The sequence below is a fragment of the Necator americanus genome, chromosome V (assembly GCF_031761385.1).
Source record: "Necator americanus strain Aroian chromosome V, whole genome shotgun sequence".
NCBI lineage: Eukaryota > Metazoa > Nematoda > Chromadorea > Rhabditida > Ancylostomatidae > Necator > Necator americanus.
This window is the reverse complement of record NC_087375.1, coordinates 16,487,703-16,506,913: the sequence shown is the minus strand read 5'-3', so window position 1 is coordinate 16,506,913 and position 19,211 is coordinate 16,487,703. Positions and strand designations below refer to the sequence as shown.

General features: G+C 41.5%; 1 protein-coding gene across 2 annotated transcripts; it reads left to right on the top strand.

The window, feature by feature from the left end:
* Nucleotides 1-31: 31 nt before the first annotated feature.
* Nucleotides 32-11,146, top strand: RB195_014079 (uncharacterized protein; the record flags this gene model as incomplete). 2 transcript variants are annotated; one of them, XM_064204183.1, is made up of 14 exons in its annotated part: nt 32-92; nt 511-572; nt 831-905; nt 2,581-3,459; nt 4,986-5,078; nt 5,139-5,276; nt 5,332-5,452; nt 9,463-9,539; nt 9,637-9,719; nt 9,780-9,870; nt 10,511-10,606; nt 10,721-10,849; nt 10,922-11,029; nt 11,081-11,146. In XM_064204183.1, the coding sequence occupies 14 exons, from the start codon at nt 32-34 to the stop codon at nt 11,144-11,146; spliced, it is 2,079 nt and encodes a 692-aa protein (XP_064060064.1). The 2 variants fall into 2 exon arrangements, with proteins under 2 accessions (XP_064060064.1, XP_064060065.1); XM_064204184.1 differs by lacking the exons at nt 32-92; nt 2,581-3,459 and adding an exon at nt 9,914-10,099 and having other exon boundaries at nt 534-572.
* Nucleotides 11,147-19,211: the final 8,065 nt, after the last annotated feature.

The following is a 19,211-nucleotide window of genomic DNA, read 5'->3' as shown; positions in this document are numbered from 1 at the left end:
CTAAGACCAAAGCATTAGTACTGGAGGATTTATGATATGTATGCTAATGATCCTAAGAGACAAGAAGGAACTTGTAGAATCCAGAAATAAGAGTGCGTCTGAATACCCGCTTCCAACTACATTTCCCCGAACGTGACAGTAGCACCACCAAACGAAAAGAGAAGCACTGCCCAGACAAAGCTAAAGGGATCCACTATGATCAGCGATTGTTCCAAATCCCTCACTTCCAAATCTGACCGTCAGTAGGAAAGCATGCGCTTACTTTCACCAAACACACGTAATTTGACGACGAAGCGCAAATTCCAGAAATTTCCCGCCGTCCATATAAAATCCCATTATTCGTTCGCTTTGTTTCTATCAAATTTTCCTATTTGTTGCGTTCTTTGTTTTCGGTTTCTGTTTTTGGTTTCTTTTCTTGTTCAGTTCTAATTAAATGCGTTGGTTGCTGTTTATCAGCGCTGTGAAGAATGCAAGCGTAAGGTTCCGTGTTCCTGCTTTTTTCGTATTCAGGTGCACGTGCCAATTCTATCGCCATGTTAGTAGAGGAGCCTTTTGATATCACTCCGAAAAAGGTGAGGTGGGAAATGTGGGTGGGAGCACTCAATGACGCCATACTTCTGAACGCTCTGTCGTACTTTTTCTCTTAGTGACTTTGACTTGCATGTCCTAGATCCTCTAGGGCGAATACATAGGCCTTAGGGCCCTGGTTGACTTAGTTATTTACTTCCAGAAATAGGGGCTCCAGTGAGTGCCACCACCCAACTACTTTTCACCCAAGGTGGACTTTTGTTGTCAATAGAAGTGCTTTTAATTTGAAACAAACTTTGCAGGACGGAGGAGTGCTGAAGATTATAAAGAAGGAAGGAACAGGTACAGCAAAACCTACTGCCGGAACGACTGTAAAGGTACTTTTTTGATTGTTGTTATAAGTAATTTTCTAAGCGTTGTTATCACTTAGTTACTTATCTAGATTATGTGTTCTTCGAAAATTAGGCATGTACTGGTCGGAGCGACGGTTTCATATACTCGTTTTTCTAGCTTCACCACTGCTCTTGTGACATTAACAGATATTAGCTTTATTCTTTGGCAGGACAGTTTGCTGAGAGATGTGTCGTAGCAACATTACCTCTTCCAGCCGTTTGCCCATTTTCAAGTGCGTAGGGTTAAGTGGTGTTTTTCGGGTCAAGGTGCCAGCACAAAGTGTAGCCGACTACTTCGATTCCTGAGAAGATCTTCGAAATCCTTGAACCCATATGTCGACTTTTGTGGTAAATTTGTGTGTAGCTGGCTGCAGTATTACAAAGAGGTGTGAATCAATACAACGTACACTGATAAAGTTTGTAAAAATTTTGCAATTATGAAACCGAATAAGGTTTTTGCACTCCTAATGCGGTAGGTCTGCGCAGTTATCGCTAACGCGGTCATCTTTACGAAGAGGAAGATAGCTAAATTTTTTAAAATTTCACACACTTCGGTAGTCGAAGAGTGCTCAATGTTGGTTATGAAAATCGTGTGCTCATTGCGCTCATTTATTATGCTAACGACACGAGTTCTTTCAATCTTGAGATCGTTTGATCTCTTCTACTAGCTAAACTACATTCTACTAGTGGCAGTCCTAATCCCTCTCTCTATAGTCTCTTAAGTCATATGCAGTTAAGAGGATATCATTTCATTGACTTTTAGACATTTGAAGGGGGTGCGTGACAAGAGGTACACGTGAAAATCGGCTGCCCGCTCCTGACCTCCTTTCAACGCAGCACTTCTCCGCGTAATCACGGCTGCCACTCCACCAGCTAGGCATTGTCTACGAACGCCTAAGATCATCATCTATATCATCTTTACCCCGCACCCTTGTTGCTCTCTAATCAACGCTGCGGGCGACGTTTGCGCTGCGATGAAGCAGTGGATACTGCGAACTTAAAAGGGAGAGGAGTGTAAAACGAATTGACGCAGCAAGTTCTGATATACGAATATAGGAAACTTAGCACATAACATCGGGAATTAAGGAGAACAACTAGTTTCTTTCCAATTAAAAGATATATCAAAAAGATGCTGCAGGGAAAAGAATAAAACGCATGTACCCTAAAATCCCATAGATAAGAGCGGTCCATAGATAATAGCGGTTTGTGCTAGAAAATGAAAATTGACGTTTGTATACGTTTTTTTTTGGCGTTGTGTGCTCATGATTATCGCAATAATAGCCTACAACTCTACCTTTATTCTTACTGTTTTCTATACTCTTTCTATCCTGTATCACCTGCTATGAAACGTCGTAAATCGTATACAGCAGCTTTCAAGCTAGACGCCGTCAATTATCGTGATTTGCATGGAACCTTGGCAGCGGCTAGTCATTTTGAAGTCACTGAAGCAATGATAAGAAAGTGGGCTGTTGATCGACAAAATCTTCAAGAGATGCCAGCAACGAAGAGAGCCCGATGATACAAAAAACCGAAGAAGTTGAAGATGCCATCTACAACTGGGTTGTCAAAAAACGAGAAGAAAATAGAGCTGTCACGGTGAAAGAAATAAGGACCAAAGCAAAGGAATTAGCAGAAGAGCATGGTCACCAAAATTTTAAAGCATCTGCGCATTGGTGCATCCTGTTTATGGCGCAAAAAAAAGCTCTCTGTACGAAGAAGAACAAGTGTCGGTCAACCATTACCGTCTGACCATCTACAAAAATGCTCGGATTTTCGAAAGTTCGTTGCAGCTGAAGCCTTAAACGTATCCCCTTTCAATTTGGGAAATATTGATGAAGTACCAGTTCCCTTTGATATCATCTATGAACGGACAGTTGATGTGAAGGGACGAGAGAACATTAAAATTGATTCTACCGGCCATGAGAAATCTAATTTTACGGTTGTATTGGGAGTGACTGCTGCTGGAGAGAAACTTAAACCAATGCTAATTTTTAAGAAGAAGTTAGTGCCAAAAGGACAATTTCCTCCAGATGTCATTGTGAAAACAAATGAAAAAGGTTGGATGAATCAGGAATTGATGAAAGAATGGATCGTTGAAGTATGGAACAAAAGAGAAAATCACAATTCCGACCCTGATCGCTCTTTGCTGATATTTGATTCTGCTCGTTGCCACGTAACTGATGAAGTGAAACAATTTTGTCAACAATATAGCAAAATTGCCGTAATACCAGGAGGATTGACTAAAATATTGCAACCCTTAGACGTCGGCATCAACAAACCGTTTAAAGACCACTTGAAAGCTGGCTGGGAAAAATGGATGAGAGATGAAGCTAAAGCAACTTACACAAGAAGTGGAATAAGGAGAAGGATGAGCTACGAAGAAGTTGCATTTTTAGTTAGCGAAAGTTTCCAATCCATTTCATCTGATATTATTCAACATAGCTTTGAAAAAGCATTGTGTGATTTGGAAAATCTCAAAAACGATTTTTCCATGATGAATATAAACGATGATGACGAAGTAGAAATTGGAAAAAGTTTAGTGTTATGTTTAGGTATGTTGGAGTCCTTATTGTTTAATATACAAATAAAATTTTAAAAATATTTTTTCAAAATCATTTTTTACCGGTAAATTAAACCGCTCCTATCTATGGAATTTTAATGATCGAATGGGCTCTTTAAGTGCTATCCAGAGATCAAATTCCGGCATTTCTAGAGAGATTCCGGCAGAAATTCCGTTAAAATCGCTATTTTTCTATATGAATTGTTTATCAAGTGGGCGGGGTTTAGAGTTGAGGGGCGGAGCTTCTTCTAAACTTCTTCTCCGATTTTTATTTATCCATCAAGTTAGAGGGGTGACTGCATTCAATTTCAATTTCATTCCAATTCATTTTTCACCAGTAAATTAAACCGCTCTTATCTATGGGATTTTAGGGTATTTTCATACATCTCATAATTTCACAAATTTCATTCCCAAACTGTTCTATATAAACTCGCAGTGCATAAGTATGTCTTTGTCACGATGTCATTCAACGAATTTATGTTCAACTTTCGGCTGCAACAACTATACGCCCAGCAACTTTATGTCCTTATTACCTTTTATAGATTCTTTAAACGCCTTTATACATTTCACCTCTCCAAAATTGTAATATATATATATATAATGCTTACGGAGCGCATGTCAAATATTTTAATACTTCCTTGCACGTTTTATAGAATAAAACTTTGTATGGTTCTTCAAACTTCTTTCAACAGCGTTTCATCGCTTCATTTGTATCTATTCTCTACATAAAATCAATATGACAGGTTAGGCGTTTTAGTGGCGGACAGAGACCTTTGTATCTTCGAGATCTGCCTTCATGTACAATGTATATCTGCGAGGCATTATTTGCGCCTCGTTAAGCATTTTATGGCGGTTTTACTCAGCTAGATAAGCAAAAACAAGTTCCTGGAAAGCGAAAAAAAGTAAAAAAAAAATGTAGCATTACACCGATCAGTGGGAAATTCTTTGAAGCATCTTTTGCATTTCCAGACATAGGTGATTTGTTTCCATCTAACAATTCAAAACAGGATAATTCTAAAAGTTCTAATTCTATTCTGAAAGTGCATCGTAAGAGCTGCGAGCGCGGCGAAGAAAACTCCTCGTAAGAACAGCAGACGAATTGGGCAGGGAGGGTGATGTGGGCGGACGTCAGCGAGATTTAGCACAAGGAATCAACCAGGCTGCTGTAGCGATCGCGACGCTGTCAGGAGAATGCGGTGCAATTAACTACGCTCATTAGTCTCCTGGATATGTGGCGGCACATCATACGGGTACCTCTTGACCGTTCCCCTTCCTGGGTGCATGCTTTCTCAAAACATCAATGACATGTGTATTTGGTGGCGCCCTTATTTCTCGACGATCTAACCTATTTTTTCTCCCATCTCCCCATATCTTAAGCCATTGCTAGCTATGTTCACGTTTATATTCATTTTTTACCCTTCTACAGGATCTCTCATCACTTTTGTAGGGTTGTAGTTGGTCTAGTTTGCTTCTATAGAAAAGCGTTATTGAAAATTACGTTTTAGGTACATTATGTGGGAACGCTTGAAAGTGGCGAAAAGTTCGATTCGAGTCGTGACCGATCTAGCGAATTTTCGTTTATTTTAGGTCGCGATCAAGTAAGTATCCCAGGCGTAACAGCTTGTTCTTTCTCTCAAAGGTAGTGTATCTTTCTTTAGGTGATTAAAGGATGGGATCTTGGTGTTGCGACGATGAAGAGGGGCGAAATAGCTGACTTCAAAATTCGTTCCGACTACGGTTATGGAGAAAGTGGTAGTATGCCGAAAATTCCACCAAACGCCACCTTGAACTTCGAAGTATCGATTTGAGTCTTATACTTCAATTTTTTTGTGATTTCCGCTCAAATTTTAGGTTGAACTTATTGACTGGCAAGCTGAGGATATATCGCCAAATCGTGATGGTACTATTACGCGTAACGTCATCGTAGAGGGGGAGAAACTTGCAAATCCGAACGATACAAGTCCCGTTGAAGGTAGCATTTCAGAGTTGGAGATTAGCCAGGGGTGGTGACGGACACGATCTTATCGGAAACGATCCCCTCTAGATTGCGAAAATGCACACTATCTTCTCCATTTATGTACTATCCAAATATTTTCAAAATAGGAAGGGCTGAAAAGTGGGAACTTAGTATTCTAATAGGGGAAAGTCTCAGGGCAGTTCTTCACCTTCGTGAAGAAGTCAGAATTTCAGCGAGTTTTTTCAATTAAGGAAACTGTATCTGATCTTCAAAAGTCATTCAGGTATCTGGTTAGAGGATCCGAAGGAATCTCTATTTTCAGAGTTTGTAGATATCCTGATTCTCCTGAAATGGGAATTCAAGAAGCTGTAAAGATTCAAATTTTCCCATTTAAATTTCAGAAAAAAACTAGGTTTTGAGAACTAATAAATTTTTTGTTTAGCACACCTGCGAAACACTTACAGACGCATTTATCAGAGCGGTCTTTTCGCGAAGTTATCAACGATGTTTTGAATATAGCAATCATTCACGGGGTTTTGATCATGAATTCAAGTGTAAAATGTCAAGTGTAGTTTATCCAGTGGCTTTCTTCTTGCGAGGGACTCGAAGAGCATCCTATTTTTCTTTGAAGGACTTCGCAAAGAGGTGTGACCATGGGGTCTGCGGTCTTCCTGCGGTCCATTTTATGTCGCGTGGTATTCTGTCGTTAACGACGCCCTCGCCCAACTATTGTCGTTAAAGCGCATAACGTGTTCAGCCCACCTAATTTTGCTTTCCTTGGCATATGCGGCAACGTCTCTAATCTTCGGTCGCTGACGTAGGAGTGAACTTCGAATCCCTTCTTTCATTTGCATAAAGCCGGTTACTTCTGGCATCACCCTTTCAGTTGCACGGCCTATGACGCTGATCGTATTTTCCTCATGTTTGCCCAGGTTTGTGAAGCGTAGATTAAAGCAGGAAGAAGAGTGGTGTTGAATAAGTGGACACGAAGTTGAATTTTCTCGATCTCGATGTTTCCTCCTGGTCAGGCAGGAGGTTCATGTTGATTTCCCGACCTAGATATGCATAACCGGAGCATTGGGAAATATTTGTTCCATTGACCGTGAATGGGACATCAGAAAGTCATCCGTTGCTCATGAGCATCGTTTTACTCATGTTCTATTGAAGACCAATTTTTTCTACACATTTCATCAGATTCGATCAGCATTTGTTCCCTGATTTTTGTTTTATGTTATCAGAACGATATCATCAACGGCACGAAGATGCTGTAAATGCCAGCCGTGAATTTTCACTCCCGACAAATATCCCATTCCAACCCTCGCATCGCGTTCTCGAGAGTGGCGCTGATTTTTTTTTTTGATGAGATTGTCACGCTGACGAACTCTTCTCTTCACGTCAATTGTGGCATTTCATTAAATTTGGATTGTGAAGTTGCTATACAACTCACGAAGTATCATTATGTATGCAGTAAGGACACCTTAGTTGTCCAAGGCCTCAATTACCGCTTCGGTCTCAACTCTGTCAAAGGCAAGTCGAAGAAAATGAGACACAGCGGCATTTTGTACTCTCGCGATACTTCTATGAGTTTTGAAACCGTGTGTATGCGGTCAGTCGTACTGAACCCTTCTCGAAACTCTGCTCTCGCATGGCTCATGCATCCTTCATCTAACGTTCTTTTTATCCAGTTTGAAATAAATCTTGTAATGAGCTTGTAAATGACGGACGGTAAGCAGATTTCCGATGTCCTATGGGTCTCCCTTCTTATAGAACAGTACGGTCTTGCTGATTTTTCATTGCTTAGGAGTCTTGATTCCTAAGCAATGAAAAGCGTTCTAAAAAGTTCTGAAATTTCTAGAATTAAAACAAAAGAAACTTCTAGAACATGATTTAAATTAAATTTAAAACTATTATTATTCATTCATCCTATTCTAAAATTCCGAAAAATAACGAGTGAAGAGCTTCGCCAGTGTGTTGATAATTACTGGCGGTAGGCTCTTCAGATGCTTAGACTTGTTTCTCTCGGGGTCATGTGAAGTACGATTCTTCACCAACATAGTGGTCAGTTGAACTTCGGAAGGGAGAACCTCTGGAATGACATGTTCATCTTCCCTCAGAGGGTGAGGAGGCAAGCGAATGTGACTGTCGAAGAGATCTGAGTAGAAGTCGTAAATCCCTGGCGAGCTCGGACAACTCCACGGTGACGCATTAGCTCTAGAGTTTTCGGAGACAGGCGTGTCTTGGTGGTTTTGAAACCATTCGCTTTCCGTATATAGTCGTAATGATATTCTACAAGCCGATCATATTCGTCGTCGATGTAGTTCACGATGGTATCTTCCCAAAAGCCGACAAGCGAAGCGAAGAGCTCCCAGTCGATGATGGTTCTGGGAGTTCGCTTTATGAACTTTGCGGATTTCTCTGCTTTCCATGTGAAAGAAAATCTTCCTCGAAGAAGGCGATGGTCCGAACCCGTCTAAAATTTTAGTACAACGGCGACGTCCGTTAGGCAAAGCTAGCCTTTACTGGCGATTATGTGGTACGAGAACTTCTTTTGATGCCCTTCATCGGGTGAGTCTCACGTCCAGCGTTTAGAGAAGGGCTTCCTGAATTGCAGGTTTCCGTAGAAAGCCTCTCTCCCTGTTCATTCCATTAGACCGCGTTCCCGATATGAAGTTTCTCAGGCGTTCTTCTATGGGCCAATCTTTGTGTTAAAATCCCCAGCAATGACCTTTTAGAAGGTATTATCTTCTCTGTAGAACTTCTCTAGGTTCGTATAGAAAAGCTTTTACTTCTTCTTCTTCGTAGCTTGATTTTGAAGCGTGGAATACAAAAATAGTCAAAGCTGGCATTGTTCACCTCTTCTCTCCGATTCTTGTCGTTAGATGTTCGAGAAAGTTTATTTTTATTGCCATACCCGTGTTGATGAGGACGCCAAATCCAGCAACTCCTTTTCTGTCTTATGTTCCTAGGAACAGTTCTTCTCTATTGTCATATAAGCCATTCAGTAAGTATCGTCTCGTCTCGCTCAGTCCGATGACGTCGTGCTTAATCTTCCTAGTTTGCATCATCAGATCTTCGACGGCCGCTTCCGATGCATGCGTACGCGCGTTGTTATTACAGATCGTCATCCTAGTCCTTTTCCATTTTGGTAACCTAGATGAGTCCTACAACCCCAGTCCTTTCTGACGCCATTATACAAGACTTTCCTCCGGTAGGAGTCTTTCTTATTTTTGTGTCTTGCATATAATTTTAAGGTCTATAGGCAGGTTGCAGGCGTCTTGTTCCATAAGTTTTTGAGGAACACTTCATTCTTTCGGAGTGGACAGGTGTAGCTTATTTGTTGGGGGCGACACCAAACCACCTTCCTTGCAATTGATTGCAGTGCGGAATGCGGTGGTATATGAACCGGTCCTATCGCAGTATGTAGTCTATCCTCTTAATCTTAGAAGGTCCGTTTTGATCCACGATTACCCCTCTATCCACCACCTTGGGAAACGCCACGTAGCCTCGCGACTAACGGACGATGATCCTTCTAATGAGGGAGAAGTTTACGTGGTTGGAAGTATATAGAACTGAGTTATTGATCTTCTGGGTTCACTTCTAACTTTCTTCTTCTTTTGCGAAGTCTTCGGTCGAGTGGAGACTGAACCTTCGACGTTGTATTGTCGCGTTTTTAGACATGTGCTCTCTTCTCTTTTTTGAAATGTAGGGCAACTACCGCTTTTTTTTCAGTCATCATTTTCCTTTTCTACACACCTCCTTTCCCTTCCCCCTTTTTGTCTTCTTTTTTCCCTTCTTTCTCTCGCCTCACTTCTACTCTTCTCTCTCCTCTCCAGTTCCCTCTCCTGACCCTCTATCTCCTACGGTTCCCTTCTGTTTGTTGGGAGGATCCCAACATACGGTTGACTCAAGATGAACACGAAGCATGCTTAATTCCATTTTATCATAATATTACGCTATAGGGTTGTTTTCATTTTAGAAGTTTGAAAATGATAGTGTCTTTTGATTCAATTCTAACGAGTTTGCAGTGCATGCTGTTGGAACCTACGAAGGTAGAGTTTTCTATGACAAAGATGTCAATTTCATTCTCGGCGAGGGATCTGAGGTACCTTATTCTCTCGTTTTTTTTAAAACTAGGTATGACTTGAACTAGGCTTGTGGATTGATTTTTCTGTACACGTTCGTATTCTTTTGTGAAACAGGTTGGGCTTCCTGAAGGTGTGGATCGTGCACTCCGCCGTTTTTGTCGTGGAGAGAAGTCCCTCATTCGCCTCAGTGGTACTAAGTATGGACTTCTGATGACACAAGTGTTATTATCTGGTATAAATCGCTGTATTGCTTCTAGGTTTACCTATGGGCCAAATCCACCTCCAGAGTACAACCTCCCTCCGAATGCTACAATAGAGTTCACAATTTTCCTGAAAAGCTTTGAAAAGGTTCCAACATTTATCTTTTATTTCGGACTTGTATTTTTGAAAGAACCTTCTTTGGGTCCCTGCAACGTGGGAAATGACATCGGAAAAGAAGCTCGAGGAGGCTACGCTTGCGAAGGACCGTGGTACCGCTTTCCTGAGACAGAACAAGTTGAAGCTGGCTTTCAGTAAATACAAAAGGATTGAGGATATTCTTGAATATGAAAGGAGTATGGATCCTGCTCAGAAAAAGGCCAGATGTTTTTCATTATTCTTATTCACCTATTCGACGATGAGAATACGCAATCGTTCTGATAACAACTAGTTTTAGTGCGTGTCTCGAGAACGATATTTCTGCAGTGTCAGTATAATCTGACTGGAGCGATTAGATTGTCGTTTTGTGATCGCTTTGGGATTAGTAGGAAATATGTTCTCCATTCGCATTTAATTTCACGCGTTCGGTATTCGGAAGTGATATGTCGCATTATCGTTCCGTTTTTATGCGGACCAAGAAAAAATTCACGTATTCTTATTGCCGTCCTGTTGTCAGGTGTTGGAGACAGCATTGTGTCAGAGTATTTGCTAGGAAATCGTTTCTCTTTGAGAATTATGGGAAGCTCGATTTAGTGTCTAAGTGGTTCATTGCTGCTCTGGCGAGTTTTAGGCTCGAGATGATCTGATGCTTGCTGCATATCTCAATCTTTCATTGACTGCTTCGAAAATGGGAGAGAACCTAGACTGCATCAAGTATTGTGATAAGGTTAATTTTGGACGATTTTTTGTTTTTCTAGGACATTCTTAGAAGCTGTCTGTACCCTTACGTTATCCTTTTTGTTGTGTTAAGTTGGGCGTATTTTTGCAATTTTTCTTTCAGGCTCTCGAACAATCACCCAACAATGTGAAGGCGTTGTACCGTAAAGCTGGTGCGCGAATGGCAATGTCCGACCTTGAAGAAGCCAAGGAAATCTACGAGAAGATTCTGGAGATCGATCCTGAAAACAAAGTTCTAACAATTATGATTCCTAATGTTTAGAGCCGTTTCGGTGAGAATCATTAATAAAAGTAGTCATTCTAGGCAGCTGCACAACAAATCCTCGTGGTTCGGCAGTTAATGCGGGAGCAGAATGAGCGCGACAAAAAGCGTTACCGAAATTTATTCTCCAAGATTTCTGATGATTCTGAGGTATCACTTGTGTGCGACGATATGTTAATTGTGTACACTTTTGCTTTGCAGAAGGAAAAACCGAATCCTTTCGAGGAGAAAAAGGAAGCAGCAGAACCGCTACCTATGAAGTCATGAGTGCAGAAGATAATAAATTCACTTTTGGGCGGCGCAATATCGTTCCAGAGTGATTAACATGTGTTTCTATTAATATTTTTCATTACCTATGAATCAGTAACTGTGGTAGTCGCTGATGTGTTAATGATCTTTGAGAGGCGACTGCAAATTATTTGGTCATTTGGCACGTTTCGTTGCCGTTGTTTTCCCTGTTGGATGATCTTGTTGTGAGGAGTCACACAGTTGTGGTCGTATTTATATTCTATTCAAGATTTCTTATAAAGTCCTGTGTTGTTATGATGGATTTTGAATTTTTCTAGTTGAACTTCTAATTTACAAAAAGCAGTTGCCGAATAGTTCTTTCTTATTAGGAAAAACAAATACTACTTCATGAGCAATGATTGGACCGGCTCCTGCGTTCAGCATGGGTCGATCATCCAGTTTCATACTAATGCGACACGCTGCGGAAACGGAGTTCAGCTGCATTTAGTTGGGGTGGAGAAGACTGCATTTTGCGAGCACACAGTTTTGCTTGATAGATGATATTCTCTACAATCTGGGGAAGAAAAGCGAATGAAGAGACAGTACAAAGGGTCTGATTGTCTATGGCATCAATCGATATTTGTTTATAGTTTACACCGTATTACAAAGAAAATCAAGTTGGTACCGGGCAACCTGTTTCGATAAGTTTTACGCGCTATATTAGTCGAGACAAAGTAGCTATGACTTGATGGAGCGGGTGTAGCGCAGTTGGTAAGGAGGTCCGCTGTCTGCACGATCGATCGGAGGTTCTTATCCGGCTTAGCACTCACCAAGCTTTTCATTCCTCTGGGGTCGATAAGTTGATATCAGACTAGTCAGGGAGAATAAAAACATTGACTTGACAGATCAGCTAGCTCCCGCTAGTCCTTGTATAGTCAAGTTACGCATTCGTAAACCTCAAACGTAAATTGAAGTGAGCGCGGTGGAGCATCCAAAACGGATTGATTGACGCCAGATACTTTGTCCTTTATCACTCAAGAAGTTGCCGGAATTTGTTACCTCATTGGTATCGACGACGTGTTGCCGACGTCCAGGCAATTTGCGGATTTCTTCCTTGTAGAAGTTCGGGGACTTGCAATGAAAGGATGACTGAAGCTTCGTCTTGAGTTCGTCCTCGTCAACGAAATGGCGTTCTTCTAGGTGATCAGCTAGAGATCGTAAAAAGAGGTAACCGGGAGAGGCAACGTTCAGAATGTATGGCTAATGGGAAAAGATGGGCCAGTCGGGACTGCGCAGCTTCATTTGAGTTAACATTGCGACATGTGGGTGCGCATCGTCATGCAGGAAGAAAACTCTCCTCTGTATCCCTAAGTAAGCTTCTCAGCTGCCCGGTCCAGGTGCTCGCAGCACTTCTCAGCATTGATAGTAGAACCATTTAATAGACGCTTCCGATGAGTGACTCCACTGACATTCCACCACATTCAACACAACACGATCTTTTTGGACTTCCGTTGAGGCGTTTGCGCTTGGGTGAGTAGTTGGCCACCCTCTCATCTCCAGTTACCAGGCAGTCCAATCAGGCAAGTCCATGGTAGGAAGTGAGGAGAGCTATGTAGATATCAGAATCTCATCCATAGCTGGGGAACGGTAAGGAGTCCAGATGGCGTGTCCACGCAAATCCAAGCGGATGAAGACGGTTCTCGATAGTCATTGCTTGAATTGGAATTCTTCACCCAAACACAAGGTTGTCTGACTAGGATCCCGTTCAACTTTAGAGGACTTTCATCGAAGGCGGATGGACATCCGGTGTGGGGCATGGTAAGGGTATCTTGCAGAGAGAATTTCCCAGATCTGTAACGGTGAAACCATCTGTACTCCGTTATGGGAAATCACCCATCAGCAGGTTGATTCTCGTTCCTGCTCGTTTCGACAATCCCGCACGAAACACGTTAAGAATGATTGATCTCAGGGATTTCCGAGATAAAGAAAAGCGCTGCCAGAAGCAGCCATCGTGGAAGCGTTAGTGATAGAATATGAAGGAGAAAATAATGATCTGTAGTACTGGGCTAACACGTTAGCTAGGTAGATTCCTAAAGCTGAATCACTAAAATGCAACGGAAATTTGTTGCCAGCCTAGTATCTCAACGTTCGTGCAATTGTTCAAAATACGAAAAGAGCGCTATTTTTGAAAGTGAATTCAGTTGTTTTGTCAGAAAGGATGCTGTAAACAGATTGATGAGCTGTTTTGAATTATGATGTCAATTGTTAATTCCCTGTTTGGATTTGATGTATGCGTTCGTTAAGAACGATGTCATCAGCGAAACGAAGACGGTGTGCCTGTTGGCAGTCAGCTTACAAATAAATGATAACCAATAAACATGTAGGTAAGCAAAAGAATTCAAGAAATTACCAAGAGAACTTGAGAAATTTGATTTTTGAAGAGCTTACAGTTACTAAACACCGCAAACTTCCTCTTTAATTGACCACAAACCTCTCACGATGTCCTCCTTCCTTCGCCCGTTACATCTATATTTTGTAATCTCATTCTCTCTGTTCCCATAATAAATTTGGCACATTATCCAGACAAAGGATACAGTGCATTTATCATTAGGAACAAAATAATGCAAGACTGAAGTTTGCCACCATGCATAGGAAGATAGTGAGTTAATTAATGATGCGTGCACTTTACACAATGAAGAGATTAAAATAGTGCATGTAACTAATCACATCGGCACAGAACTCATTTCACAAAGTATTGTTCGATGCCATGCCTATTCCTCTTTTTGAAACAATCGGTCTTCCATACTATGTTAGCCTCGAGGTTTGTCACCATGAATCTCTTTTTTTCCCAGTTTTTCCAGGGTCTGAGTTGATTTTACGAATTCCTGGTACTTTCAGAACTTCTGTTGTAACCTTTACACATTGTCTCAGATATGCCCTTTCAGATTGTTTTGCCTTTGACAGCGAGCACTTACGTCTATTTTTTACTCTCCTCATCACAGTTTTCGAGCACGATATTCATCTTATCCACCTCGCATTTACTACACAAAGCTAGCGTTAATTATACGATAACTATATATACAATATATAAATTCACCATAACTACGTATATTGAAAGGGCGTTAACTCTTCGACGGAGAAAAAAAAACGCTGGTTGTTTTGTTTTTCTTGCTTTGTTGTTTCTAACTTGATTCATTTTGCTTCGTATCAGATATACGTAGTAATCAGCTAAAACGCGGAGAAATCTACTGAACTAGCTTTTTCTGATCTCTAAAAATTGCTGTAAAAGCACAAACGTCCCAAATTGCCAGCGGCCAACGAATAATGCAGATAATTGAAGAAAAATAATCTGAAGTTCCTGAATTTATCCCGAGCTTTCGGCGAACCGTTAATTTGCCAGCAAAGCTGCATTTAATATAAATTTATGCCACCTTTCCACCCTGAAAACTATCACTATGTAGCTTGCACTTCGCTACAGTCCATTCTGCTCCAACCGCTGTCTCAACCGCGCCGCTTCGTGAGCAACCGCCTTCGCAGCTGCGCCGCTCTTCATGTCATTTTGACCCGGTTAAGTGTTCTTCAGACAACACTTTGCACGCTGGAATATTGTCGAGAATAAGTAGTTCCCTGGTTGTTGTTGTTATACTGAAATTGCAAATTTTCTTTCTGAAGTTTCCGCCCTTTTTAGAGGAAAGTGTATTTCTTACAGCTTTTTCTACAGCAATAAAATGTTCTAGATTACAAACTTATCGGGAAAAAACCAATAACTGTGGGGTTCATTGTTAGCGTTGCGTTGCAAACTGATTGAGAATAACGTGGCTCTGTTTTCTCCTCTGCAGTTTGCTACGGTCCCAAATCGGTTCCAACTGCTGCTCCCACCGCGCCGTTTCGAGCGCGTACGCAAATGCACCACAACTAAGCCCGTGATTCACGTCGTTTTGACCCGACTATATTAATGTAGAAGGTAGTGTGCGCTAAGGAAACACTGGACGAAAAAATCAGAAGAACTGAATCATCTTGAGAAGTTCGGAAATTTATCTTGCCATTTGAAGATGTTGTGATTAACATGTGTTAAAATTCCAATTGTCAATTTTCCACCGTCTTCATGGATAAAGTAGCTCAATATCAATCTGGGAGTTTTCTCAGCAATCAAGTGTCCTCGCAGTAAAGTTTTCGTCGCGCTAAGGTAGTTGGGAGGGGCCACTCAACCACGATCTCTTCGGCTTGTACTTCGGCGCGCAAAAAAGTCGAGCGCGCTCAAAAATCGTTCTTCACTGTCAAGTATCTTTCTGCCTTTCCACTTGGAAAGCGCTTCAGAAAGCGATAGTTCACCAATAGACAGTTCATCGCTGGAAGTGAATAGATAGGTCAGTCGGAGCTCCAGAACGTAAGCATTTGCCTTCGGAGATCATGACATGTAGGTTAAAGCTACTAAAAAGAGGAAGGTAAATAGAGCCGCGAAGAATCCCATCTTTTGGAGGGATTAGTAACCCAAAATAATGCAAGACTGAAGTTTGCCACCATGCATAGGAAGATAGTGAGTTAATTAATGATGCGTGCACTTTACACAATGAAGAGATTAAAATAGTGCATAAAGGCTACACCACTTAAACCGAAGACCCTCTTTGGTACCACAACCTTGTGAATGCAGATCAATGTGTGAATAAAAGTTCTTGCATGTGAAGATTTCTCGGTTCTTTTTTGAATGTTATACATGGTTAGTTCCTTGAAGGTGAAGCGTTAGTAGTTCCAGCTCTGACTTCCTTTTTCTTAGTAGTTTCAGCCAACATGTCATGGTTCCTCTTAAGACTAACGTTCAAGTTTTAGAACCATGAGCGATTTAGCCATTCGCTTTCAGCAATAACCTGTCGATCCATAAACTATGGCCTCTTTAAATGTTTTTCTGCTCTTCAGACGAGAAAGACATTTGCCACATATGAATGACTTTTTTTCGGTATGGAGCTTTTTCTGCGCGCCGAAGTAAAACTTAAAGAAAGCATGGTTGAATGAACCCTCTCAGCTACATCAGCACTGTTTTGCTGCACTCCAGAAGATCACCGCATCAAATTCGCAGCAAGAAAATGCAGGAGATTGTTCGACTTCTGCTGGAGGGCGTCGTCTGTGGTTTATATATACATGCGGCCAGCTTTGCCGATTGCCTGCGAGGGATCAAATCCCTGCTTCGTACGCAAAGACGAGCCCGGCCATCGTTCCAATCAGTATCCTATGTTTCTTGCCTTTCTCACCTTGTTTGAATCTTTACTGCCCCTCAATTGAACACTGTTCAGCAGTGTTACTGGGTGCCCTGTTCAAATCTTGTCTCGCACACTTATAGTCGGATCAAAACGACATGAATCAAATCGAATGTAGTTGTGGTGAATTTGCGTACGCGCTCGAAGCGGCGCGGTGAAGGCAGCGGTTGGAACTGAGTTGGGACCGTCGCAAACTGCAGCGACGGGTGGTGTCAGCAAAGGCTTCACCAGCCGCTACGCTCCACCGAAGCGTCTGGAGAGAAGCTGCGTACGCAATTGCGTACTTGGTTCATGCCGTTTTCAGCTCACTATACGATGTACGGTGCGGAGAAGACAGATTAATCATCAAGGTCTAAAGCGCGCTCGATCTTTGGATGTCTGTGGGAACTCGCATTGGACGGAACGTGAGACTGGCATATTAGCGTTACGTATGTAAGTATACGAGCATACTTCGTCCTAACAGCGGCGTGGTCTGTTGCGCGAATATTTGATAGGAAATAGAATTCTCTTTATAAACCTCAATTCTTTCCTGGCTAATGGAATTGTTGTCAGAATGCACTCCAGACAGCTAATACAAAGTATATCCCCTGTAAAATTCAAAGACCTTCTATGGTTGTTGCGGTGGCGGAGCTATTAGCAGTGCAGATAATAATCAGTTGGAGGAAGCATAGCGTCATCCAGCTAATTCGTGCGCAGTTTTATTGAAGAGCATTATACTCCACTTCTTCTTACTCTCACTCTGGAGTGTTCCTATTTACATACTTATGGAAGAGATCCTCAATTAGAAGTAATTTACTAACAAAGGTAGTTTCTACACACTTCTGAGCGAAGACGTCTGAGAACTACATATTTCTTACTAATTTTTCTTATTCTAAAACTTTTTTCAATTTTATAGTTGTAATAGAACTTTTCATTTAGGAAACAACGTCATGAAAAACAAGTAACCTCAGACATCACTACTTAATCCTATACTTATTTGTTTTGGTGATTTCGCATAAATGTTACTTTTAATCTGCACACACAAAAATGATACTGTTTCAACGGAACAGTTACGATGTTTCTGGTCTAAACCTTTTTCTCGATTGCTGACAGCCGCATTTTCGGAGAAGAGCCTTAAAAATCGAAGTTTTGTCGAACATAAATATTTCTCTGGTAAAATCCCCTGTTTTTCTAATTCGCGAAGCAAATCTTCTAACCTACTTGAAATGTGCCAATGAAGATCTGAAATGTTTACGATAGCGTCTACTCTAACATAACTACAACTTTACCTTTCTCGCAATTCGTTCACGCCTATTCTCAAATATCTTCAACGCATAAGTATCCGAGAGAATGGTCTCTTAATTTGTAGCCGTTGGTAATTTAGAAAATAAGTGCCTTCGCAAAAGTTCTTTTTATTGTTCAAAGTAAGCAAAATAAATCTTGCAATCATGAATTGATTCGTCCACATTTCTATTGATATACAGCAAAATGAATCAGGTTGTGGAGGAAAAAAAAACGAAAAAAAAAACAAGCTTTTGCGTTTTTCTATAGAGAACTATCGTAGTTACTTTATATAGCGCCGAACAGGTTCGACCTTGTGGCTGGGATAAGCACGCAAGGTAAGGTGTGTTCGGGTGAAAACTACACGAAGCTCGCGGCAGTTATGGATGCGGCTGCGCTCGAAGCGGCGCGGTGGAGCTAACGTTTGGCATCGGTATGGGTCCATTAAGGACTGCAGCGGTGAGTGGTGCTTGCGAGGGTCCCCAGCCCTCGATCGTAGCCGCTACGCTCCACCGCACCATTTATGCAACAGCGTCGAGTTTTCGTGTTGTTTTGACTCGACTATAGAGGTAAGAAAACAGAGGAGAAACATGTGGTGCAGAAGATCCACTGCGGTCAAACACTTGAACACGTATGGCGCAAACTTTGTATATGAATGAGCGTTGTGCATAGCTTATATTGCTTGCATTGGTTCTCTGTGAGATTTCTTAGCAACTAGCCGCAGATTCCTTCATGAACTCTGGTTTTTCATATCGAGAATCCGACAGCCTGATCCATTTTTATATGTCATGGACATAAAAGGACCACAGGGCCTAAAAAGTCGCGTTAGCAATTTTCTGTCACACATCTCTGTTCTAATTGTTTTGTCGAGAAATCCAGTGTAAGCAATTAAACAAATAATGCGCACGGATTGATCAAACTGACTCTGCAGATACCCATTTTTCTTTCACCAACGTTAGTTTTATTTTTGTTCTCGAGCATGAGAACTTGTAAACAATGCTACCTATGTGTTACATATGTTTATATAAAAGACAATAATTGATGTATGTATACAGTATGTCAAGTTCTTTACGAAGATCTGTTTGTCCTCATACTTTTTGCAGCATACTCATTTCATTTCATTGTTTTTCTATTCGGTTCTCGAGAAAGGTGAAAATTAAGTGCATCACCCCACGAATGAGTAGATAGGGGAGTATCGTAACGGGATGGGAGACTAGAGGGGTGTGATTCCGTCCATTTCTTCCAAATTGCCGTAAAAAAGGCCCGGAAATACGGCTTCATTCGTTTTGGCGCACCATTTTGTACAAAGGGTTCGATTGGAGCGCGCCAGTCTTGTGCGGCGCCGCATCTTCCGGGCCGTTTTTTACGGCAATTAGCAAGAAATGGACGGAATCACCTCCATCTCCGTAGTCTCCCATCCCGTATACGAATACTCCACCTGAAATCTGCACCACCTCAGATTCGTGGGGTGATGCCTTTAAGTGCTTGGCGCTGATAAGTCCATTTAGGATGCGTCCACGCGTTCGTCTTGACATTTCCGTTTGAATAGTTTGGTTTTTTTTATTCTGAATGCATTCGCGACTTATACAGTG